This window comes from Lagopus leucura, unplaced genomic scaffold (assembly GCF_019238085.1).
Source record: "Lagopus leucura isolate 7727_CA_CO unplaced genomic scaffold, USGS_WTPT01 Super-Scaffold_100157, whole genome shotgun sequence".
In the NCBI taxonomy this organism is placed as follows: Eukaryota; Metazoa; Chordata; class Aves; order Galliformes; family Phasianidae; genus Lagopus; species Lagopus leucura.
Window position 1 is genome coordinate 49,581,650 of NW_024962334.1, and position 25,532 is coordinate 49,607,181.

A 25,532-nucleotide genomic window follows, 5' to 3' on the forward strand; every position below is an offset into this window, starting at 1 on the left:
GAGGTTGGAGCTTGATGATCTTAAGGTCCCAGGGAACCTAAGCCATTCTGTGATTATGAGGCTACATAAAATAAACTGCTGAGTATATAAAATTTAGTCACCACAGGAACTGGAAAAGAAAAACCTTCACATTTTCCTCTCCCCACCTTTCTTCCATTCGTATTCCAGACTGATTCCACTTCCAGATGAGTATCTCATTGTATGCATGCTATGACTCTACTGGATATCTCTGAAAGGCTCAAAGACCTCATGATTTTTATGATTTGAAAAGTTCAGTGATACTAAACATGGAAATCAAGATTGAATTGAGCACTGTTAGATTTTACTGTCTTTGATAGCTACCGTTTGTCCACACAGCAGGAATAGTATTTACCATTCAAATCTGAAGACATTTGGTAATAGGTTTATAGTTCACTGATGTATGGCAACCTGTATGAAAGTAAAGCATATGTAAATATCCATGGTAATGAGACATTTGCTTACAAGAGGTGTTAGAGACAATCAGAGGCTAATGAGATCTTCTGAGAACCACCTGCTAGCCTTGCTCACTTGAATTAAATGGCTGTGCTAGAATTAGGGAAAGCTTTCTTATTCTTTATTACTGCTTTAGCATCAGTTGTTTTCCAAATACTGGCATAACAACAGAAACTGCAAACCTATCTAGAGAAATGAGCATAAATCCTCATACTGCAGAGAAGAAAGAGAAGACAATGAATAAATATTTCATAGAAGTCTGAACAGTAGTCTGCTATTGTGGCAATACCACGCATAAATAAAATATTCCAACTTTAAAAGACATTATTTTGTTCTACTAGAAAACACTGATGTGTTGGCATTGAAAGAGAAGGAAACAGGAAAAAAAAAAAAAGTAATTTGCCCAGTAAGTGACAAAGACTGCAAAGAATTCATTGTCAGTAAGAAAGTTGCTCGATCCTTTCTGATAAAACCATATTTGAAAGCAACCATTTGGAAGAGCAAAGAACACACACAAAAATATATGTATATAAAATATAATACATGTCAGCATGGACAATCCCCTTACATTTGTAAACCACAACACAGCCAGGAACTCCTGCTGGGTGAAACCTGCCCACGGAAATGTGTGATTTGAGTGTGAAACTGCACAGTAGGGCTCTCCTCTGGCTCTGATGGTATGTCTCCATTGCCGTGTGATGGAGGGATACTCAAGCTAGCTTTGAAAGAAGTGGCTCAGACACTGCAAGAAGCAAGGCACAGCACCATATGGATTAATTCTCCTGGTTCTTAGCATGTTTGGAATAAATAATGCCAACATGTAGTTTTAAAGAATAAGTTTTCATGTAGTCTAGAGCATAGAAATAATAAGTAAAAATCATCTTAATACAGGATGCCTTGCAGGGAGTGCAAATTCTGCTTTACCTTCCCAGGTCTGTACTGGAGCCTGCAGACAGAAATCTGCTTGTTGAACTTTGTAGGATTCATCTCAGCTAACCCAGCTGATGTAAAGCTTGGCATCTGATCTTGGAAAGCTATTTAGACCCTCCTCATAGCATGGGAAAAAGAGTTTTTCATGTTATTCAGCTAGTCACCTTCTCTCCAATGGCATAGCTCATCTTTTGCACCCTCACTTGGCTCTAGAGGAAATGCAAAGTGGTTGATGTGATTGTGGAATTAGTCAGTATCAGTTTAACTTCAGGCAGCTTAGACTTCCCAATTTAAGTGCACTCACCTAAACGATGTTTCCTCTGTAGCCCCTCAGTAGCAAGACCTTCCATTAGGAATAATCCCATTTTAGCTGGGTTGTGGTGGTGAACTACTCTGTAAGTATTCATTCATTCATGCAGTAGAATGAGGCTAAAAATTCTTATCCTAAATAGCTGCCCCCTGAATCCCAATTTCAGCTAAGGAAAGCTATATGCATTTTTGAATAATTTCATGTGAAGCTCAGGACAGCTAAGCTTAAATATAATATTGTTGAATCTGATGGGGTTGCCTCATATACCTACGACCTAAGGATGCATCTGACTTGACAACAAGTGAAAAAGAAAGGCTAAGAGAGGTGCAATTTCACATCAAGGAGAAAATAACTGAACTTTGATCACTGCAGAGTTTTCAGTTGCAACTTTAAGATTATGCTTAGCACTGAAATGATTCTAGTCATCTTCCTTCTATGGAGGTTCACACAAATCTTCAGCTTGGAGGCTACTACACCTCCATCAAACATTGCAGTGATTCAACCAACTTAAACTGTCGGCAGTATTTGTATGGAGAAGGGGTGAGAAAAGAATGACAGAACAATGGGCAAAAGCATTTCACAGAATCATAGAATCATAGCTTATGGGTCAGTGCATAGGAAAAAAAGGAATAGATCACACATTTGCATAACATTTGTTTCCTTGAGATATTAAGAAAAAAATGCAAATACGTAATTCTGATCGTTGTGTACTTTTCATGTACAGAAATGAAAGCTTGAGGTAAAAGTCAGCCCATTTGGCTTACAATGTTCAGGTTTAGTTTCAGTTCTTCTCGTTTATTAGTTTAAAATGTCACCTTCAAGGTCATATCATCTTCAGGAGTGTGATATCAAAGGAAACACAATGCTACAAGGTGGAATATCAAACTGAATTATGTGATGTGCAGTAACTTTTAAAGGGCAATATTACATATAAAGACCCTCAGAGAGAAAAGGAACACCAGACAAGGTGTTTCTGTTCTTGAGGCCAGGATCTTTGAAGGTGGTTGACATTTCAAAGCAGAGACACCTTGTAGGAGCTCCTGTTGAAGCAATGGTGTCTCTGCTGTCTTTCAAGACAGGCAACACAATCAGAACTCAGATTCAACAGCCTCTTTCTAAAGTCCAGAGGAATTCCACATGTGTAGTTCAAGCAATTCAATGAGGGCTGTATATGAAGAACAAGAAACCTTACCAGCAGTTTGCCCACACTAACATTTTCCATTGCCTTTCTCTAGATAATTACTGACCTGGCACTAGGTTATCAAGTTATGCAACTAAGTTGTGACTATAACTGTATAAATCATGGTGATATTTTCTACAATCTGACATTATTTTTCAGAGACCCAAGAATTCCTGCATGCAGCGCTATCTTCAAACAGGTATTAAAAATAAAAGGATCTGAAATGGTTCACTTCTCACCTACCAAGGTAATCCCAGATTGGATTAAAAACTAAAATTGAAAGTAACAGAAACAACGGGTTTTCTTTGATTATAACGATGCTGGACAATGCTCCTGGACACGTGGTCTGATTTTTGGGTGGTTCTGTGTAGAGCCAGGAATTGGACCTGATGATTCTCATGGGTCCCTTCCAACTCCAAATACTCTATGATAACAATGAGTTTTACAGCATAGCAGCAGAAAAAAAGATGAACTGGAGATAGTTGGCTTTAGATCTCAGGAAATTAAATGCCAAACTTAAATCATGTACTTTAGAATCAGAAGCTAGTCTTTTTTGTTAGAGGTCAACAGGAGGGATTTCACCTGGTTCGGATGTTTTGCATCATTCAAGATGATGCAACGAACATCAATACACCTTCAAGAACTTCAATACACCTTCTCAATGTATCCTAATGTAGGAGCCACACAAATTACCAACCAGAATGTTATTCTTAGGAAAACAAATAAACACAAACACAGACTAATCACTGCAATCTGTCTCAAAGGAGAAAAGAAAACTGACATCTTCTCATCTGTCCACCATAGAACTGTTTTCCTCGTGACAGTGAAAGCCAATGTCCACGTACTGCCTCCATCCTGCACCTCAGCAGGAAAGGCTAACACCAAATTACTGTTGTTTTTCCTTAAATATTTTATACATAGAAAAGATCAGCTTCTACACGGCAGGAGCTATTATCTATAATTAGAAATATCTAAAGCTTTTTCTTTTTTCTTCCCCTAAAGCTGTTTAATTCTTTACAATCACAGAATATTTATTCTAAGCTCACGCTTATTGCTCTTCTTGCATTGTTACTAGCCAAGAAAACCTCATCCAAGAAAATCTCTAAAATCCTTTAAGTGCTGCCAACCAATTGGCCTTAGGTGAGCTTTGAAGAGTTTTTAAGGGAAACTTCCGTTTGGCAAAACCTTTGGAACATTTCTTCATCTAATTATGCAGAAGAGTAAAAAGCCAATTATCTGGGAAATCGAGAGGGTTCTTTTTTTTCTTCTTTAAAGAAAACTTTCTTTAAAAAGGGTCGGTTTCTGTGAGAAAGTCACCGTTCTGCAACTCTGGATGCCAAAAAAACGTTGTGAAATTACTCAGAAAACTGGGAGACTGTATTCTGGTGTCGCTGGAGGACAGAACAACTCTTTCGAGCTGCCAAAAGCTGACCCAGTGCCAAGCTCGTCAGCTGCAGATAATCTGGCATCACTCAGGACATGGGTGGTGGGAGATCATGGGTTACTGCTGGAGGAACAGCTGGTATCCCTCATTCCTTTCACTGCTGGTGGCAGCCAGGATGGTTATCATCATCCTGCCCCACCACCACGTCTGACTCACTTCCCTCCTTCCTGAGGAGAAGCGCAGATAAGGCACTTGCCTTTATCAACTCTGTTTTCCATTAATTCTCTAAGCTGTGAGAGAAGGGAAAAGACAGCTGACACCGCAGTGCCTAGAAGGCTTTGTGTACATCACAGTGCTATTAATCTTCATCCTTAAGTCACTTGGATCAAGTCACTTCTGGAAAGAGTGCAGCAAAAATAATGGTTATAGAATTAGTTGAGAAGAAAACAGTGGAGTGAGACCCAAAAAGATGTGTATTTCCACAAACCATTACCTTCTCCTGCCAGATCCCATCCTTCACACACACAATCTGCTTATGAATAGCAATTAAGTAAGGACAAGATGGAGCAGTACAAGTGGTATCCAACCTTTCTGAACTGTTTCAGATAAAAAATAAGGCTACATTTTTTCCATGCCAGTGGAGTAACTGGATAGACATACATTCTCTAAACTTCCTATGCAAAACCTACATGTATGTTAATTTTTCACCAGTATTCATGGGCCTTACAGTGAATCTGGCTTTCAACCATTGCTATAAGAAGGAATCTTCCCAAGTTGCATGGTTAAAAAGTCCACTGCCACTTCTGCCACCCATGGATAGTTTATATTTGGCCCACTGTGAGACTTATGGGCCTGTGAAGAAGACATCTGTAAAGATCAGTAGGATTTATTAGTTGCCATGGATGCAGATAAAGTGAAAATGCTATCAGCGTGCCTTTTTGGTGCTTTGGAGTTCGTGTTCCTTTGTAAATAGAGAGAGGATTTGGCTGTATGGAAGAAGATGAGAAGAGGATTTGGTAACACGTCATTTGAGCATGAAGGTTTCCCAGAAATAAATCCAGCACTTCAAGTCTTTTCTGTCACAAATGGAGACAGAAGGGAACAAACAAATTCTCTTCATTTGTTAATTTTTAGCATAACTCAGTACTGAACTGGGACTAAAATGGGACAGTCTTAACAGTCCCTTATTACGGGGTTGTGTTTTGAACTTAGAAAGATCCCAGCAGAGCTAAGCAAGATTTTCAGTGGGACTTACTCAGACTGAACCTGAGGTGAACAGCTCTCTAATCAATTAGATAAGAATTTGGACTTATTTCTAAAAGGATAAATAAACCAAACAAAACAGGCATTGAACTACTGAAAATAGCAACCAAGCTCTATGGCTAAGTGACTGGCAATTTCAGAACTTATTTTGCATTCTGTTCTGTATTAGCTCCTCTCAAAGGCATTTATAGATAGCAATTACTTAGGTCTCATAGTAGCTTTGGGGCTAAGAAGCTTTTAAGAGCTAGAAAACAAAACAAAGCAAAATAAACAGAAGAAATAGTGAAGCTAAACACCCTCCAAGCAAGAGTTGTAACAGTGAAGCTGCCACTTCATAATCATACTCTGTCCTCCCCTATTCTTGCTTTTCTATACTTTATAGAGTTATCTAAAAGGATAAGGCACTTTTATCGTAGGAGATAAAATATAACAGATCCTGGGCCAAATCCATTTTTGATGTAACCACAGTGACGCCAACGTGGATGCACTCGAGAGGCATTTATTACTTGTTTACTCCTTCAAATCTTCTGAGAATGAGAAATGACTGAACTAAATAACTTAATTTCTTTCAGTGTGCAAATTCTATAATCTCTCCTGGAAACTGCGGCAGTGGTGAGTCAAACAACTCCTTATTAGAGCCCATGGGACCTGATGGTCTACTGGAGGAAACAAAGAAAAGAAATGCATTTTAAAAAGCTCGTTAAGAGGCATGTTAACACATAGCGTGTTTCCTGTTTCGTGATGAACTCCTCTGACTCTGTCCATAGAGTATTCAGAGAGCACTGAAAACACCACTGAAGCATAAATCCAATCCAGCATTGGAAGGACTGGCATACATGTCAGATATTTTGGCTGCTATATGAGACTAAAGGAATTTATTGTTCCGTAAGTTCCCAGCTACATATTGTTTTACAGTCAGAATCACAGAATCATACAATGGTCTGGGTTGCAAAGGACAACAATGCTCATCCAGTTCCCCTGCTGTGTGCAGGTCACCAACCAGCAGCCCAGGCTGCCCAGAGCCACATCCAGCCTGGCCTTGAATGCCTGCAGGGATGGGGCATCCACAGCCTCCTTGGGCAACCTGTTCCAGTGCCTCACCACCCTCTGGGGGAAAAACTTCCTCTTAATATCCAACCTAAACCTCCCCTGTCTCAGGAAAGTAAAGGCAGATGGCTTAATTTGGGCAGTTTACAATCTGCAGTGAAAAAATGTGAGGGGTATCGATAGATGGAAATGGAGGCAGAACGCACAATGAACAAGAATGAAGGTGTTGATGAAGCACAGAAAAATATCATGATTGTTCCCCTGGTTGCTCAGAAATAAGCAATAGATGTTTTGTTGATGTTGCTGTTTGGTTTGTTGGTTTTGGAAAGGTTTTCAGCATTAAGAGAATGGGAAGAAATGTCCAGTGCCATCACAGCTAGCCCAGCACTATCCCCAGTCACCAGAGGCCATGGAAGTGTTTAATCCTGGAAAAGTAAATGTTTACACTCTACACATAACTCTGTATTACATAAGCTACAGAATACCACTTTCCTGACAGCATACAGTAAAGCACATAAAAACAAAACCCATAAACATAACCAGGAAGAAGACAAAAACATTTCCAATGTCTTAAATACATAAAATGTGTTAGGTGAGAATGCCCAGAAAATCACTGAAGGTTGACACAGAAAGGTCCAAGTGGTGTTAATGCAAAGTCTGTACTGAAGATGAGACTGTTCTCCTGCCTTTGTTAAGAGCCGGATCAGATCCTTAGTGAACAAGTGCTGTGGATCCATCTCTGCCTAAACATCAGGAAGACAGAGGAAGAAATGGGACGCAGTTATTAAGGACGGCTGAAGCTGCCATTACTATCTGAATACTTATGGGATAGAAAGAGTCACATCATTTCAACATCCAAACATGTAGAAGGTATTTATAGACATAGGTACAACTGTCTATTTACACAGATATAGTTGTGTTTAAGTCACATGTGAAAGAAACATTAGAAAGCATACAAGCGTTTGTCCCATTTATAAACCAAGCAGGACATCTTATTCATACATACTGGAGCAATCAGCTATCATGATTTTACCATTTTAACTTTTCTTTATCTGTCCTCGATGCTTGAATAATAATGTGAAACAAGTAAACGATGCTGGTACATCCTGTATGAGGATGATTATGTAATCAATTCCACGCACTGGCAGCACTGTATTTAATTTTGTTCTAGCTTATTCAATTATAACAATGGGTTCTGTCTTAAGCAGTTTGCAGGTTAGCAGAGAAGGGACAGAATCATATTCGTCATTTGGCTGCATGACCAAACACTTGGAGCAGATTCAATATTTCTGTGTCCTGGGAACAGGGATGAGGCATGTCCTCAAAATGTATGCAACAGTCCTTCAGTGCATTTTAATTAATCGTTTGTGGTCATTATTTCAGGTTGGCTTTGCTCTTGTCACATCACTCGGGCATTCTCTTGTTGCACACTCTAATAATGGTTTCTCTCTTCTAAAGCATTTCACTGTTAATTGTCTTTTATTTCTAGTAATTTTTCTTCCCCCTTGGCACACACTCTTGCCCTGGTAATCACATACTCATGGTACCTGCAGCTTCTCCCTCAACCATAAATCAAGAATTATTCTAACCCCATTTTTGTTTTGTTTATGATCTCTGCTTCCTTTGTTTCACTGGGCTACCTTTGATTTGCTGTTCTGTAAAGGAAGCAGATCAATCAGTTCTAGTAACTATGTGAGTATGAAACGTGTGGCTTGGTTACCAAAAGCACAAGCTGCTAAAGGGTGGCACTTAGAAAGTTTGAAACCATTCTTTGTGTAATCAGAAAGGCAGGGGAAAGGGTAGATGAGAAACACAGCTTTGGATCACAGAATCGTGGAATCACAGAACAGTCTGTGTTGGAAAGCATCTTTAAGATCATGTATTTCCAACCCCCTGCTATAGGCAGGGACACCTCCTAGCAGAGCAGGTTGCTATGCAAATCTCACTATCTGCCTATCAATTATATATGGAGTTGTGGGAGAGTAGCCAGTTAATTTAGACAACAAATTAGGTGATCCAATCATTCCCCAAGGAGGTTGTTTTCTCCTAAATACAGAGCCAAATATTGTTCTGTTTACTGAAATACACACTGAAAAATGCCTACCAAAGTCAGTGGGAGATGAGGCTGTAGACTGAGAGCAGCAGAATTAAAACTGGATAAGAGTAAGTGCTGTTCCTCAGGACCTACCAAAATGGAAATGCAATATGGACTAAGATGGGTAATTGCTTTGATTCATCTATAGATCTGTGTATAAGGCACTCTGTATTCATCAAGCTGTCAAGATCACAAGTTGTCATGACATTTGAGAACAAGATTCACAGATGAGGAGAATTTTAACTGAGGTCACTGTGAAGTCTGGCTGAAATCTGGATGATAACTTTTAAACTCTAATCCTTTCCTACTATCTTGCAAGAGTAAGGTGTATCCTCAAAAACTAAAGAAAAACAAGCACTAATTAGAATTGGACCTTTTGATATCCTCATAAATCTGAAATGGAAAAAAAAAATCATACATCAGTAGGAGAGAATGAGTATTATCCTACTTCTGAAATGTCTCAAATTAACAGGTTTAATTAAAATACACATCAAAGATAGAGATAGGGCTGTAGAATCTCCCTCTTCCTCCGATTTGAAGAAGTAATTACACAAAATATTGTGATAATATACCTCGTAAGCATAGCCACTGAATTGTTGTATAATATGATTAATGCTTGTGTGCAACACCATAGAAGCCTTTAGATGTTGTGGATGATAATTGTGATGTAGCATTGTAGATGGGGAGGCAGGTTATAAGACTGTTCTGCTTTAACAAGGCAAAAGAAACACACAGCAATGGAAAAACTGTGCAGCAGTTTCGTGGAGTCCTTATCGCTGATCAGCATCAAAAGAAGCCAGGATCCACACAGCAGGAGGAATTCCTCTAAAATGTGACATACAGCATCAAGACATTTCCCTTTGTTTTCCACAGCAATCTCTGGGACAAAAGGAGTCTTTGCATAGCATCTCAAATGGAGATGAGCCAACTGTGGAATGTGAATCAGTGGGATAAAGATAGAGACTGTTGTATTGGAGGTGACCACAACCAACGAACCATCACAGTGCTAGAAGAATGCTAGATGACATCAAAGACCACAAAATAAGGCTGTATCTGTTGGGTAATCATTGGGAGTGGACAGAATAATGATTTGGGGAATGTAATGGATATGTAATACGTGTGAAAATATAATCTGTTCACAATCAATCAATTGGGGGCACATTACTGGAGCATTATCCCAATGCTACCCCAGCACTGCCAATGAATATCTGCTTAACGGTGATAAAACTTTTGCTGTTAAGTCTCTTCACATCAATTTCTTCGATTCATCTCCCACTCTTACTAAGGAACCTACATGTTGGTTTTCAGCCAGAAAACACAAGCTGAGTTTAGCCTCTAGAGTTTGTTGTGGAAGTGTTGCATCACTGAATTTTTATGGTAGAACTCATATTAGACAGTAGTATCTCAAGCTGAAAAGCATAAAAACAGCACAGGCCAAGTCCAAGTTTCTCCTAGTATGACCTACAGAATTCTTCTCTCTAGGATGAAGCACACGTTACGCTACATGACCCCAAAAATGAAATATGTGACAAGAGTTCTTCATTTGTCTCACGAAAGGATGGATGGAAAACAATGTAAAATCGAGATATTTCCATGTTTTCCTTTCTTATTCCTTCTATTTTGCAAGTGGAATTTGGGGAAGGAAATGCACATTCTCTTTTCCTCCCTTTTGGCAGGAGCAAAAATTATCACACACATTCAGAGTCAGCAGTACTGGCTAGCTGCCCATGGGCAAAGCCAAGGATCTCCCTTTTCCCACCCTCTTTTCCCTCCCTAGCTCAGAAGCTAAAAGATATATAATGAATATAGGACATGCAGTTCCTGCTGCTTCGCTCCTTTGGTGATGAAAAAGAACGTGAAGTTAAGCAGTCGCTAGAGGACTGTCTCCACATTTTATCTCTCTTCAACATCCTATATAGGAAATTGAGGTATGACCCACTGTAATTCTCAACAAAAGAAAGGGCACAGCTTAAGTCTACAATGAAGAAGAAATACAAACAGAAGAAATAAGGCATAGGTACAGAGAAAGGGCTCACAGCATTCTTATGTAAGGTTTTTTTACTTCTATTTTTTTATTTTTACTTCTGCAAGTAAAACTGAATTATGTCATTTTTGCCATGGTTAGGAGTACATGCAGATATTTTCTTACTGCTTAGCAGATGGAGTACTTAATAACTCGTTATACTGCTGTAGCTTGCTTATTTGTCTGAGGATGATTTAACTCACTGCCCTTCAGTCTTATTTTGCTGAGGAAAAATCAATATGCAAAACCTGTCAGCAGTCCAAATTATTACACTTATTCAATTACATATATTATTGAGTAGGCAGTTTTACATAATGAAGTTCTTGGCTTAAGTCTGTAAGGGAGTTATATTAAGAGGAAGCAGATATATCTCAGAATGAGCTGAAAGAAATGAAATTGTACAGTTGGGTGAATTTAGTCATCGGCCACCTATGTTAGAATATTTGGTGTTTGATGAAGTGTTAAGTGAAAAAAAACCACAAAACCATTTAATAGTAAAGAACGGTCTAAATCTTTCCTCCAGCCCATGATTGCAGCCTCCTGAACGATCCTACAAAAGATACACAGAGATCCCAAAAGGAGCGATTCTAAATATTCAGCATGTGAAAAAAGTTGTTCTTAAGAACTTATAGGAAATCTTCCCATTGAAGTTCTCTACTAAAAGCCACTGAACTTCGTGCTAATCATAAAAACTGCCGAATGTGCTTTTCAGACTGAGACCCATCTGACCGACTGCCAACATCTACATTTGAATGGCCGCCAATTTTTTGTAGTAGTAGTAGTAGTCAGAAAGGGGTAATCCCAGAGAACAATCATCTGAAAGTAGACATCTGAAATAGGACTGATGACTCGTTCCCTCAAAAATCCAATTTTTGTCCATGGACTGTGAAGGCGGCTTTGGAACAACGGCCGTGATAAAAATTCCTATGGCGTAGAAATCTGCCCTCATATTGTTCTCATCTTCGTAGCAAGCTACAGAAAAATAAGAAAGGAAGTTCAAACAGTGGCACCTTTATGGCATGCTCACGCAACTCCCACTGTGTCCCATACAATAGGTTCATTTCCTGGGCTGTGCCACTGCTAGGCCTTTTCAACCCAGGCAGAAATGGAAGGACACTGCAGGACAGTTGATGACCATCATTGCCTCATTCTCATCTCATTCAAATAGATGACTGGCAGACCATAATATTCACATGTAAGAAAAAAGGAGGAGCTTGGTCAAGCTTTCTTGAAGCAGGTCACAAGTTGGAGCACCATTCCATATGGTCCTCCTTGAGAAGCATTGGGAGCTCTGCAATCATAGCCCTGTCAGACAATGAAAAAACAGCACTCCATTTGGATTCTGCTCCAGGGCCTCTATTCCCTTCTCAACACCAAGCCACAAAACGGAACAAGGGTCCATCATTACCATCAACAGGACATGTGTGGGATTATTTCAGGGTGAGAAGGGAATCTGCTGATGTATTGAAGATCCTTCATTGTACCAGAGTGAAGAAACACATCCTCAACACAGCTAAGATTAATTCCAGTCTGTATTGATAGATCCTATTATATCTCTTGCTTGTGCTTTGTTAATTCATTAGCAACAGAAGCTCAAATCTAAGGAATTACAGAAATAACCAATATGTGTGTTTTGTCTTTATTATCTGCCAATACTCTTTACATCCTTCCTGGCTTCCATAAGCTCAAGAAGAGGTCAGAAATTATTGTTGCACCTTCTTGTTTCTGGTTAACTTTGCTGATAAGGCCAAACTCTGCAGATGATATTCTGGTAGCTCCTCTGTTAAAAACAACTAATTGTGACCCCGTTAATCAGTGCTTATAATGATGCTTTAGTAATCTATTAATCTGTTTTTTTCTATGTCTCTACAATTGATGCAAATGCATAAGCAGGCATTTGTACTGTTTGTTGTTTTTAATAGGTTGATTAACACCCTTCAGTAAACAAAACAAAGAAACAAAGGAGTCCACAAAACCCTACCCTTACTCTTTTAGAGAACTCTCTTAAGAAACATGACTGGCTCTCTGGAAATGTGTATCTATTTCCATTGAACTGCATTCAGAACAACAGCTCTTTAAGCTCACAGACTACAAAGGTAGATTAATGTATGTGAAATGAGGTGGGCTTTGGCTGGCACACTGAAGGTAATGAGGGCCACCTGAACCTCATTATCTCCTGCTTCTGTTGTAGTATTGTCACTCCTGTAGGTCTATGCCACATCTTCCAGCCCTGTGTGGGTTTCTCAGGTACCCAAAGCACCTTTATGTGAATGGATATCTGTTTTTATACATTAAACCCTTTCCCAACTGCCTCAGTTTCCATTATCATCCTTGAAGTTCAGATAGTTAACCATGTTCTGAAAGCAATTCCAGGGATAAAATGAAGGTGCCTATGGGTAATGGTCAGCACTCAGAAGTTTTCTGCTCTTCATTACTGACTTCTGAGGGAGCCTGAATTAATTATTTAGGCCACACGTGAAGTTTTCAGGGACTTACATCAGGTATTCCCACCGAAAGACCTCAATGCACTGCCACAAGGACAGATTTTAATACCATTTGAGATGCTTCAGGAGACACAAATATATCTTGATACTCCAAGGAGTCTGAAGGGCTTAAAAGGCACTGGGGGGTTTATGTGCACCCAAATCAAGTCCTAAGAACCTCCAAAGTAATTCTGTATTTCTCTTCCTTCAGCAACTTACTGAAAACCACAGTGGAATAAATAAGCAAAATCCAGGGTTCACTCAAGATTCCTCTGAAATGCAGTCACTGCCAGTGCAGAGAAACAATATCCACCAGCAGAACCTGTATTCCACCTCTAGAAACACAGATCCTAGAAATAAGTCAATCGTGCCACTGATTCGAGCAAGAATCAAACTCCCTCTTAGTGATACACAGCTTAAAAGGAGCTGCCAAGATCTGATGAAAATCATACTAAAAATCATGGATGGTCATTCAGTTATAATTCAGATTAATTCTGCCTTGCATTGCTACAGCACTAGGTTAGACATTAAAAGGTTAAGTAATTGCAAGTCACAGCTTCAAGATGTGCTTGAAATGGAAGGTACCAACAGACAGAGTAGTACAGGAAAGACCACCACCTGTTTCGTTGCATATGATTTACTGATATTCATTGCTCTTTTTTTAACTGCAGTGACTTGCTCTACCATGGCTGCAATTTTATATATAATGCGTACAATTACAGCCTGGGGAGATGTGAATACGAGCAATCCTCCAATCTACCCATCCCACAGGAGAAAAAAAACACACTGCCAATGGATCTTCTATTATTTTAATCTGAAAATTATCATCTTTAAAAAAAAATAAAAGAAGTATATGGGATAAACCATCACTTATTGCTAAGAATGCCCTAAAGAAGCTCCCCCTATTTACTCCTGATCAGCCCCCCATGGCACGTTGTGTGTGCTGAGTAGTGGAAGGTGAGATCAGACTTCACGGCAGCACCGAACTTTGGACAAAAGAGAAAGAGATGCAGTGTGGTTTAATGAACTGTCACCATAGAAACATGGAACTCCCAAGCAGAGCTGCACAAATAAACGATATTTTGCTTCGATAATTACAGAAAAAAAGTTGGAAATAAATTAAAAAAACACATTCATCTATGTGGTAGGAGATTTTCCTTTCTTTTTGGTTAATAAGAAACATAAAGCATGGAGAAGGGAGAGGGGAGCTTTTATTTTTAGCTTTCTATTTTTAACTTAAGTCATTTAAATTTAGTTAGCTATATTTCCTATACCTCTGAAACAAATGTTCTGAAACATTTATTTTCCATTATTTTTCACCAGAAATTCTTCAAACACGTCACCGGAACCTACATTTTATTCATGAACAAACTGTTTGCAGATGAATACTTCTACTTAGTCCTGCTCTCAAAAATCAGTCTTATCAGAGTTAATATCTTACCAAATAGCGTACACAAAATCCATTCTACCTTCTAGGATGGGATGAGATGACCTTAGAGGTCATTTCCAACCTTACTGACTCTGCGTTCCCCTATTATTATAGAAGGACTTCCTGGCAGTTCTGAGGATTACAGAAGGGACAGCTTGAAAGAAGACAGTAGGGATTGTTACTGTAAGGATTGTATGGGATGGGGATGGTAGCTCACATGCATTTTGTAATTGACAGTATTTTCAGAATGGCAAGCATCAAATTCCAGTACATTTCCTCTGAAGGAAGGAAGATTAAGGTTGGACACGAGGGGGAAGTTGTGTGCTCTGAGAGTGGTGAGGTGCTGGAACAGCTGCCCAGAGAGGCTGTGATGCCCCGTCCATCCGTGGAGGTGTTGGAGGCCAGGTTGGATGGGGCCCTGGGCAGCCTGGGCTGCTGTGAAATGGGGAGGTTGGTGGCCCTGCATTGGTGGGGGGTTGGAGCTTCGTGATCCTTGAGGTCCCTTCCAACCCAAGGCATTTTATGATTCTGTGATTCTATACTATCTCCTATAGCTGCTGCTGCTCCATTTGAGAACAAGGCTCTTTAAAGAGCCTGCAGATTGCCTCATGCCCAGACGGCAAAGATTCTGTTAATTCCAACACTGCTACATTATAATCAGTATGATTCATACCACCTAACTTCAGATGTCCTGTAATTATTGGTTTAATAGGCAGTGGAGAGAAATTGGCACTTCTACACACAATCTTCACAAGATGGGCGTCAAAATAAGGCAAGTTTAAGTCTTGTTAGTACTTTTAAGTGCGACTTCAAAGCACCTGTCTTCATCTACTATGAGCAGACTCTAAATAACTAGCATTAACTGGTTTCTACTTCAGACAGCTATACTTAGGTGACATGAATCCATGCATTGCATCTCATGATCAGATTTCTCTGAAGCCTGCTGACAGATAAAGCATTCACTAAGGAGCCAAAGAAGGAGACAGTGGTTGGAAAACAAAGATCAGTGAATCTGTTTCTCTTCTGTTTGCCTAAGAAAGAATAAGGCTTGATCACAGCTCAGATACTGATGGTTACACAGGCGTCTTATTCCTCTATGCAGGATAGATATCTGAAATGAACATGGATTCTATCCCAGTATTGCATGGTCTCCATATTCTATCTTGAAACTCCTCCTTGCTTCTACTTGAGCACAGTAGAAGAGACTCTATGCAGTGTCAGATCCATCAGCACAGAAAAGCATCTTTGACCTAAGATAGGCCCATTCAGGCAGATCAAAGCTATCAGTGTTAGTATCTTGGTTACAACAGGAGACAAGTAGAAAACATTTAGGGGTAGAGACACACTCTGAGCCATACCCTCCCTGCAGTGGCAATTCAATAGCTTTAAAAGCTGAGTGTGAGAAGAACAAATCTAGTCTTTGTGCACAGCTGCATCAACAAGGGAGAGACATGCACACATGTGCAGGAACGTAATGAAACAACAGCTTCCCAGGGGTGCCAAGGGAAACAAGAGCAGGTAACTAAAAGGCCCGAAAAGAACAGGAGGCTGATGAGCCATGGAGGAGAATGAAAATCTAAAACTGATCCATGACAGTCATATGAAGATGTAAACACTTTTCAAAGTCCATTGTGGTTTCCTCTCTCCCTAAATTACCACCATAATCTCTTAATTACCACCTTCTGCCCTTTGGTGCCTTTATCAGTTTCTCTTTTGTTGATTTGTATCACAGGGGTACTTGTGATAAGATTCCTCTTAACAACTGCAGACACTGTATCTCTACATGTACTTATTCCATTTGCATTACTTGACTTGCCTGGCAATGCTACTGTCCTTCAAATTATTTCAGATGAAGGCCAAGGGGGAATGAGGCTACCTAGCTAGGACTACAACATCAACATTCATTTGGCAGTGAGTCATGACCACTTAATCACCAATGAGACCTCATCACTTCTGTTTCTTTTTGACCAAAATGTTGTGCTGTATCACACCTTGGCTCATTCCAGGATAATACATTTCAGGCTCTATAAACCACAGAATCATAGAATGGCTTGGGTTGCAAAGGAGCACGATGCTCATCCAGTTCCAACCCCCTGCTGTGTGCAGGTCGCCAACCAGCAGCCCAGGCTGCCCAGAGCCACATCCAGCCTGGCCTTGAATGCCTGCAGGGATGGGGCATCCACAGCCTCCTTGGGCAAGCTGCTCCTGTGCATCACCATCCTTAATTAGCTGAATCCCACAGATTTATAACTAATTCCAGGGTTTAGAAAAGGCCTGCAAAAATATCTAGTCCAACTCCCCTGTCATGGGCAGGGACATCTCCCACCAGACCAGGTTGCCCCACGTGCCATCCAACATGGCCTTGATCCAGAGATGGGGCATCCATAGCTTCCCTGGGTAACCCATGCCAGCATTTCACCACCCTCATCATGAATAACCTCTTCACCCAGAGGGTGGTGAGGCACTGGAACAGGTTGCCCAAGGAAGCTGTGGATGCCCCATCCCTGCAGGCATTCAAGGCCAGGCTGGATGTGGCTCTGGGCAGCCTGGGCTGCTGGTTGGCGACCTGCACACAGCAGGGGTTGGAACTGGATGAGCATCGTGCTCCTTTGCAACCCAGGCCATTCTATGATTCTATGATTCTTAATCAGTTTCTATATGGCAGAAAGTCCACTGAGGACTGTTGACAGCTACAAAAGAGTCCAGCAGAAATTTGTGCAGCTCCACAATAAAACAGAGACAAATACTGGAACAAAGGGAGACTGATAATACTGATATAAGAAATAGTCTGGTCCCTCCTCCTGGAGAAGCTGAGGAATCATTCCTCTTCCACTTTTCTTTTCAGCATTTGGCTTTCCTTATCTGTCCTTATCACTTTAATTCCCTCTCTAGAGCAAAGGAGTCAAATTCTGGGTCCTGCTGAGATCTCATTTTCTTCAAATTCTGTTTTTCAAGCATACTTTGTAGGTGACGGCTGGACAGGTTTGTACACTTAGGGTCATCACATGCTCCTTATTTCTTTTCATACAAAGGCATCTGAAGAATTTAAAGCATTTAAGAGGAAACAGTCAACATAAAATATCAGGAAAAAAAGAAAAAGGAAAAAAGAAACAACAGAAAATCTCAAGGCAATCGGTTTCTGAAGCATTGCAGACAGAGCCAGCAGCTGGGGGGGGGGGGAGGGAACAGTACTGTGAAAGATAAAACAGTAATGAGCATAACAGCTGGGCATGAGAAGCAGAGTGGGAGAAAAAGGTGAAAACATCAGAGCCGTGATTCTTTAGGGCTGGCTGTTTTCTCTAATAGAGCACCAGCCTTGCTTTTCACGACCCATGGTTACAGTTGTAGCTTGAAAACTGTGTTCTGTTGGACCTCATCCAGATGAGCTGTGGGGAACCATTTAGTTTATGTCTGCATTCACAGATGCTGAACACAGCAAGGGGCAAAGCAAAGGCAGGAGGGTTGAGTTATTGCAAAATATAGGAACTTATAAGATGTTCTTCCACTTCTAACTTGGTAGTGCATCGCATTTCATGCCGTACTTTTTGCTACACGAAACACTGCTGCAGAGAAATGGATAACAGAATCTACTATTACTATCATTAATTCTTACCCCATGTAGTAGGAGTTGTAGAATCAGAGAATCATAGAATCATCCATGTTGAAAAAGACCTCTGAGATCATCTAGTCCAACCAACAACCCAATCCCAGCCCACTAAACAACTCTCTGTGACGTAGTTGTTCTAAATATTGTAGATTACAATACTAGATACAGATTACACAGTTTGGGTTTGTGTTTTACATGCAGTTGACTTTTTATCACATGTTAACAGAAGACTATGGAGCTACACTGCTTTCAGAGCAAGGTAGTATAGTTTAGCTCATTGGGAGGATAAACCACAGTACCTGCCATCATTAATATCATACTGTTAAAAACAATTAAGAAAAGGTTACTACCTCTTCATCATATTTGTTCAAGCAATGCTTGGTGACTTACAAGAGAGATTCAACTATGGTGAGCAGCACTCCATTTCACTAAGTCTGGGAGCAAAAATGCTTTGGAAGTAATTGGGTGCTTTCCAAATATTCATTGTGGGGGGAGTATGTCATATTGTACATGACTTGCTAGCAGTCACCAGCAAGGTGTTCTTCTAAACAGAGTAAGCAGTATGTCAAAGCTTTTGAGAAAACAGGTCTGTTGATGTCCCATCCTGCAATAATGGATATAACGCCTTGTTGGAAATGAGAGTGGCAGGATATGGCTCAAAATAAGGATCAGACTTCAAAAGCAAGTCTAGAAGGTGAGGGCTTAAAAGTGATAGAGTGGGATGTTACAGTACTAGCACTGAAGATGAAATGAAATACACGTGAAACACTTCCACAAGAACTAATGAAGATATGGAGAAATGGCAGCAAAGAGGATCCTTTGAAAGAAATGGCTTTCAAGCAAGAAAAAATCCAGAATTTTTCACTGGAAAGCAAACATCTCAGATGAAATGTGGTTTCTTTTCCTAAAGTTCTGTATACAGTAAAACTCACTGCCTTCAGAAGTGGTGAACAGCAAAAAAAAGTGTGGGCAAATTTATGAAACTCAAATTCATTGCCCCTGTGCATTCAACAGTTCTCTTCCCACTGCAGAGGCATCACCTGTTTACCTTCATGTATTATTCAAGAGAAAAGAGAAAATGCGAAGCAATGAGCGAAGAGCCCCTCTTCACTTGACACATGCCCCAGAAGATAAAAGCATAGTAAACCTGGGAAAAGTTGATGGAGCCAAAAAATAGATGGGGAACAAAATAAAGAGCATTACCACTTTTGCTAAGGTAGTGCTTGAAAGGATGTAATCTTTCTCTGCCCGTGTGGGTGATACATTTTCATCACACTAAGATGCAAAAGGCTTCCCAATGGCACTCGACCTCCTCTATTTCTGAGCTGTGCACTTTGAATTTGAGATAGGTAGGACACAGAGTTTGATTTGAATAGTACCTGAGTTACCAAAAAGCAGAGGGTTATTCTGGATGTGAGTTATAAAGAACAAGCTATGATGAAATGTTTTGACCCTGAGGGTTGGTAGTTAAGGTAATATGGTTAGGTTGTGGTTGGACTTGATGATCTTGAAGGTCTTCTCCAGCCTGAGCAATTCTATGATTCTATGATTCTGTTATCTGCATCATACCCTCTCTTGCTCCTGGGCTAAAATATGTAGGCAGGTAAAGAGGAGGGAGATCTCCCCTCTTTTCTGACACACACACAGCATGTTTTATCTGCAGTTCTCAGCAGTTTTACCCATTCAAGTCACAGCAGAAGCATTTTGGACACGACTCAGAAAATAAGCCCTGATTTCCAATTAGCTGCTTTGTCATTCTTTGCCCTTCTCTCATTGGTGCTGGCCATCGGCAGCTCCTGCTGCAGTCAGTGGGAAACGAGACAGGATATTAAAGCATTAATTTCTTTACTTGCTGCCTCAGTTTCTTAGCAATCTTTATCAAGATTACAGTCACCACAACATTAATCCCTGTGATAAAGGTCTTCAGATCGTGTGACAGAGAGGCAAAAATTATTACTGACGTAATGAGGGGGAATGAGCAATTGCTGTTGTAGAGCACTTGAAGCACTTACAGCCTAATCCCCCAGCAGCCCCAACATCCTATCAAGACATTTCCTTCCAAGGCACACTGATTCTTGTTGCTGTTGTCGTTATGGTTTTGATTCATTTGGTCAATATATGTCACAGAATCACAGAATTGTAGGGGTTGGAAGGGACCTCCTGAGATCATCGAGTCCAACCCCCTGCCAAAGCAGGTTCCCTACAGTAGGTCGCACAGGTAGGCATCCAGGCAGGTCTTGAACATCTCCAGAGGAGACTCCACCACCTCCCTGGGCAGCCTGTTCCAGTGCTCCGTCACCTCACTGTAAAGAAGTTCTTGCGCATGTTTGTTCGGAACTTCCTATGCTCCAGTTTCTGGCCATTTCCCCTTGTCCTGTCTCCACTCACCACTGAAAAGAGTCTGGCCTCGCCATTCTGCCCCCCACACCTTAGATATTTATAGACCTCGATCAGGTCCCCTCTCAGTCTCCTTTTCTCAAGGCTGAACAGACCCAGTTCACTCAGCCTTTCCTCATAGCAGAGATGCTCCAGGCCCTTCACCATCTTCGTGGCCCTCCGCTGGACTCTTTCCAAGAGATCCCTGTCTTTTTTGTACTGGGGAGCCCAGAACTGGACGCAGTGCTCCAGATGAGGCCTCACCAGGGCAGAGTAGAGGGGGAGGATCACCTCCCTCGACCTGCTGGCCACGCTCTTTTTAATGCACCCCAGGATGCCATTGGCCCTCTTGGCCAAAAGGGCACACTGCTGGCTCATGGCCGACCTGTCATCCACCAGGACACCCAGGTCCCTTTCCGCAGAGCTCCCCTCCAGCAGCTCATCCCCCAACCTGTACTGGTGCATGCAATTATTCCTCCCCAGATGCAAGACTCTACACTTGCTTTTGTTAAACCTCATCCGGTTTTTTTCTGCCCAGCTCTCCAGCCTATCCAGGTCTTGCTGAATGGCAGCACGGCCTTCAGGCGTGTCAGCCAATCCTCCCAACTTCGTATCATCGGCAAACTTGCTGAGGGTGGCCATTATCCCCTCATCAAGGTCATTGATGAAGATGTTGAACAAGACCGGACCCAGCACAGACCCCTGAGGAACACCGCTGCTTACAGGCCTCCAACCGGACTCTGCACCACCAACGACCGTCTGTGCTCTGCCAGTCAGCCAGTTCTCAACCCACCTCACTGTCCACTCATCTATCCCACACTTCCTCAGCTTTGTTATAAGGATGTCGTGGGGGACAGTATCAAATGCCTTGCTGAAATCAAGGTAGACTACATCCACTGCTCTCCCCCTATCCACCCTGCCAGAGACAACATCATAGAAGGCTACCAGGCTGGTCAAGCACGACCTCCCCCTTGTGAACCCGTGCTGACTACTCCTGATAACCTCCTCTTCTTCCAGTTGTCTGGAGATGACATCCAGTACAAGCTGTTCCATCACCTTTCCAGGGACAGAGGTGAGGCTGACTGGCCTATAATTTCTATAATGTCACTGCATCACCTAATGTATGGAAGCAAATCCCTGACCTCTGATAATAACCACCTATCAGCATAGTGTGTCCCCACTGATTGATTTTTTTTTCTGTCCTTACAGTGCCTCTTTAAGCTTCAATAACTGCAGTGATGGCACTTTTTCCAGTAAGATGTTTGCAATGACATGGCTGGAAAACCCTGCAGGCATAACAGAAAAGGTCTGGAAACCCTCAAATCAATGCATATGGCATATCCCAAGCTGAAACTCACCTGGAGAAGAGTCATTAAGAGGGTTCAAAGCAGCTGCCCTCCGTATTTTCTCCAGACAGGTTTCTTGCTCCTTTTTAATTATGCAGTTAGAATGTGTTGCTGTAACCTGAAATGGGAAGAAAAAAATGTGGTGAAAGAGCAGTAATAAACGTAAACTAGCTGGAGAGCTTATGAAGAGACATTGGGAAGTTTTGATGTTCCCTTCCAGAAAGAAGAAAGTAATAAAATCTTTAATAGATGAAACTGCAACAGACTTCTTGATGTTTATTTGTTTGTTCTAGACAGAAAGCTTAAGAGTGTTCCTAAGACTGTTTTTAATGCTGCCCTCTATCAAAGTGCAATCTGCAATGTGTTTGCTTTGCTTTATTGCATTTCTTCCTCATATAAAGCAGAAGCGAGGTTACCTCTAAATAAAGAAATAATGTAAAGAGGAATCAGAAATCATTTGAGGCTCTGTTTGATCTTCTGCCACTTTCTTATGAGTCTCACACTATCCATTAACCTCACTCAGGACCCTAAACTAAATTAAAGTTCTTGCTCCCAGTCTTTCACCCCGTCCATTCTTTAATGCTTCCTTCTGCCTTTCTTCCCAATGAATACAAGGCAGCTTGCTTGCCAAGACCAAAATGCAATGCCAATGCAACTGAAATGACTCGATCCAAAACTTCTTTTCTATCTTTATGGCTTAAGGCAGCCCACTGCAATAAAAAAAAAAAAAAGGAAAAAGAAGAGAAAAAAAAAAGATAAATGAATGTATAAGAGGAACATTGTGGCCAACAGAACGCAGGCAATCCCAAAGCAGCAACAAACTGAAAATGGGACCCGTTCTCAGAAATCAATAAAAGATTTCATTCCTGCTGCAGAAAGTGGCTAGGGGATATCAGTTCAAGGAAAACACAATCTCAGGTTTCATTAGACCATTCCACAGGGGTACTGCTAAAGTTCCAATCAAACTCAGTGGAAAGTCTCCTGAAAATCCACACGCTGGTTGAAGATGGGGTAGGTCAGCTCAGCTCAGCTCACTGCAAACTACTTGGTTGTTCTGCATTTCCCATCCCATTTTCTTCACTCTAGATAACTAGGAGTGGTGTGTATGTGCCAAGTGATAAACAGAAACAAGCAAGTAGGGAAAACAACACCTGAATCCAATCTGTTTCTGTTTATTTTTGGAATCCCATCCACACAGATTGCCTTTACTTCCCTCACAACACCATAGACGGAATGGAGGGAACGGTTTGGGTCACTAATGCATCAAATAACCAGCACACACTTTATAAGGGTAGATAATGGCAGGACAAGAGGAAAAGGTTTTAAGTTGAAGGAGGGAAGATTTAAGTTGGATATTGGGGGGAAACTCTGTACTATGAGAGTGGTGAGGTGCTGGAACAGCTGCCCAGAGAGGCTGTGATGCCCCGTCCATCCCTGGAGGTGTTCAAGGCCAGGTTGGATGGGGCCCTGGGCAGCTGGTCTAATATTAAACGTGGAGGTTGGTGGCCCTGCATGTGCTGGGGGGGGTTAGAGATTCATCATCCTTGAGGTCCCTTCCAAGGCCATTCTATGATTCTAATACATGCTTACAACACATCCCACAGCATACACAACCCAAGTATGGTTATACTTGGTTGTGCTCTTCTGTATGCAAAGAGGCAGGGACCCACTTGCAGACTTTTGGCATTGTAACAGTTACCAACCCTACCTCAAAGACAGGATGTCACAATGAACCTCTAATGGAAAGCCTTCCTCACCACTGGAAGGAACTGCTATTGCTACACAGTTCCACCTCCAAAATCCCAGTAATAAATTTAAGCCCTCTGCCCCATGGGACACACCAAGCACAACTATATTAGAGTTGTTTTTCTTCAAAACAAAACACTTTCTGTTTTAAGGGCTCCCAAGGGCCTGGAAAATATATCCTGTCACAGACCTCTACGATCTCTCAAGAACATAACGGTTTTTACTACATCATCCCCTGAACCTCTCCAAAGACAGGGAAATTTCTTTGGTCACACAGCTGCCCATGTCTGAAAGGAGTGTCTGGGAGCTGTCTCAATATAAGAACTTCACACTTCCTATGCAGTTCAGCATGTACAGATTACAAAAGCTTTGATTTTGTATTTGTCAAACCTGCAGAGGCAGAATACAAAGAAACAATAAGAAATGTCTCTTTACATGTTTATTGTTAAGCTGCAGAATTCTCTGCAGCTTCATATCATTGATGTTGAATGTCCATTGGAGTTCACAACATATCAAAGGATGGATGGATTCAAAGTCCATCACAGGATACAAAACATTAGAAACCCACCACATCCAACTTCTGGCCCATGGAAGTAGAGAAGAAGATTTAATTTAATCTATAATCAAAGGTCAGAAGAGTGTGATTTACCCTTCAATGTTTTGCATCTTCTTTAGTCAGTAGGGACCTTTGTGTGCTGATGGGCAGTCGGCTGAATATGAGCCAGCAGTGTGCCCAGGTGGCCAAGAAGGCCAATGGCATCCTGGCTTGGGTCAGGAATGGAGTGGTGAGCAGGACCAAGGAAGTCATCCTGCCCTGTGCTCAGCACTGGTGAGGCCTCACCTCGAGTGCTGTGTTCAGTTTTGGGTACCTCTGTACAGAAAGGACATTGAGGTGCTGGAGCAGGTCCAAAGAAAGGCAACAAGGCTTGTGAAGGGCTTGGAGAATATGGCCTATAAGGAGAGACTGAAGGAACTGGGGCTATTTGGTCTGGGGAAGAGGAGGCTGAGAGACCTTACTGCTCTCTTCCAACACCTGAAAGGTGATTGCAGCAGAGCAGTGCTGGTCTCTTCTCATTGGTGACAGGAGGAGAGGAAATGGCCTCAAGTTGCACCAGGGGAGATTTAGGTTGGATAGCAGGAAAAACTTCTATACAGAAAGGGTTGTTAAGCACTGGAATAGGCTCCCCAGAGAGGTGGTTGAGTCACCAACCCTGGATGTGTTTAAATGTGGTAGATATGGTTAGCGTGGTATAGTTTGGTTGTAGTTGGACTTGATCTTTAAGGTCTTTTCTAACCTGAGCAATTCTACAAATCTAACAGACATTAAAGAAGTTATCAAGGAACAATGAAACTAAGATAGAAAACAAAGAGAAGGAGAAAAGAGCAACCTCAGTGAGAGAATAGGAGCTGCCTGTCATCTCTGCTAATTAGCAGTGTCTTTTCAGAGAAAATAAAGCCATGTTTGGATCACTTATAACAAAACATTTCTTTGTTGAAGGCAGAGATGCTTTCAGGTTATCATGTTCTCCTGAAAGGATCCATATGTTTCACGTGTCTCCACTCGCTACGTACTGGCAGAGTTTATGCCTTTCATCTGTCAAGCCAGTCTTTAAGAACTGAACAGCAGAGCACAGCCGAAATGGCAGCATATGCTCGAACTTCATGGCCTCACGATGTCAATTCTTTTGCCTCAAGGACATTTACGATTTCCTGAACTCATTGTAGGCAGTCTGGTGGCTGCTTCCCAGAAGATATCAGTGACACGTGCTGTTAAGAAATGTTTTGACATGTACCAGAAAAAATGAGGTGGAAAACACAGGAAGTTCACATTTAAATTTG

The 25,532-nt window shown here is 41.3% G+C and overlaps 1 protein-coding gene across 3 annotated transcripts in view; it reads right to left on the reverse strand.

The window, feature by feature from the left end:
- Positions 1–25,532, reverse strand: part of ADCYAP1R1 (ADCYAP receptor type I) — a 129,942-nt gene that overhangs the window by 52,781 nt on the left and 51,629 nt on the right. For all 3 annotated transcript variants that reach the window (XM_042889185.1, XM_042889184.1, XM_042889183.1), the window contains exon 3: positions 21,960–22,065. In XM_042889185.1, the coding sequence (XP_042745119.1) occupies positions 21,960–22,065 (106 nt within the window). The remainder of the gene's footprint in view (positions 1–21,959; positions 22,066–25,532) is intronic.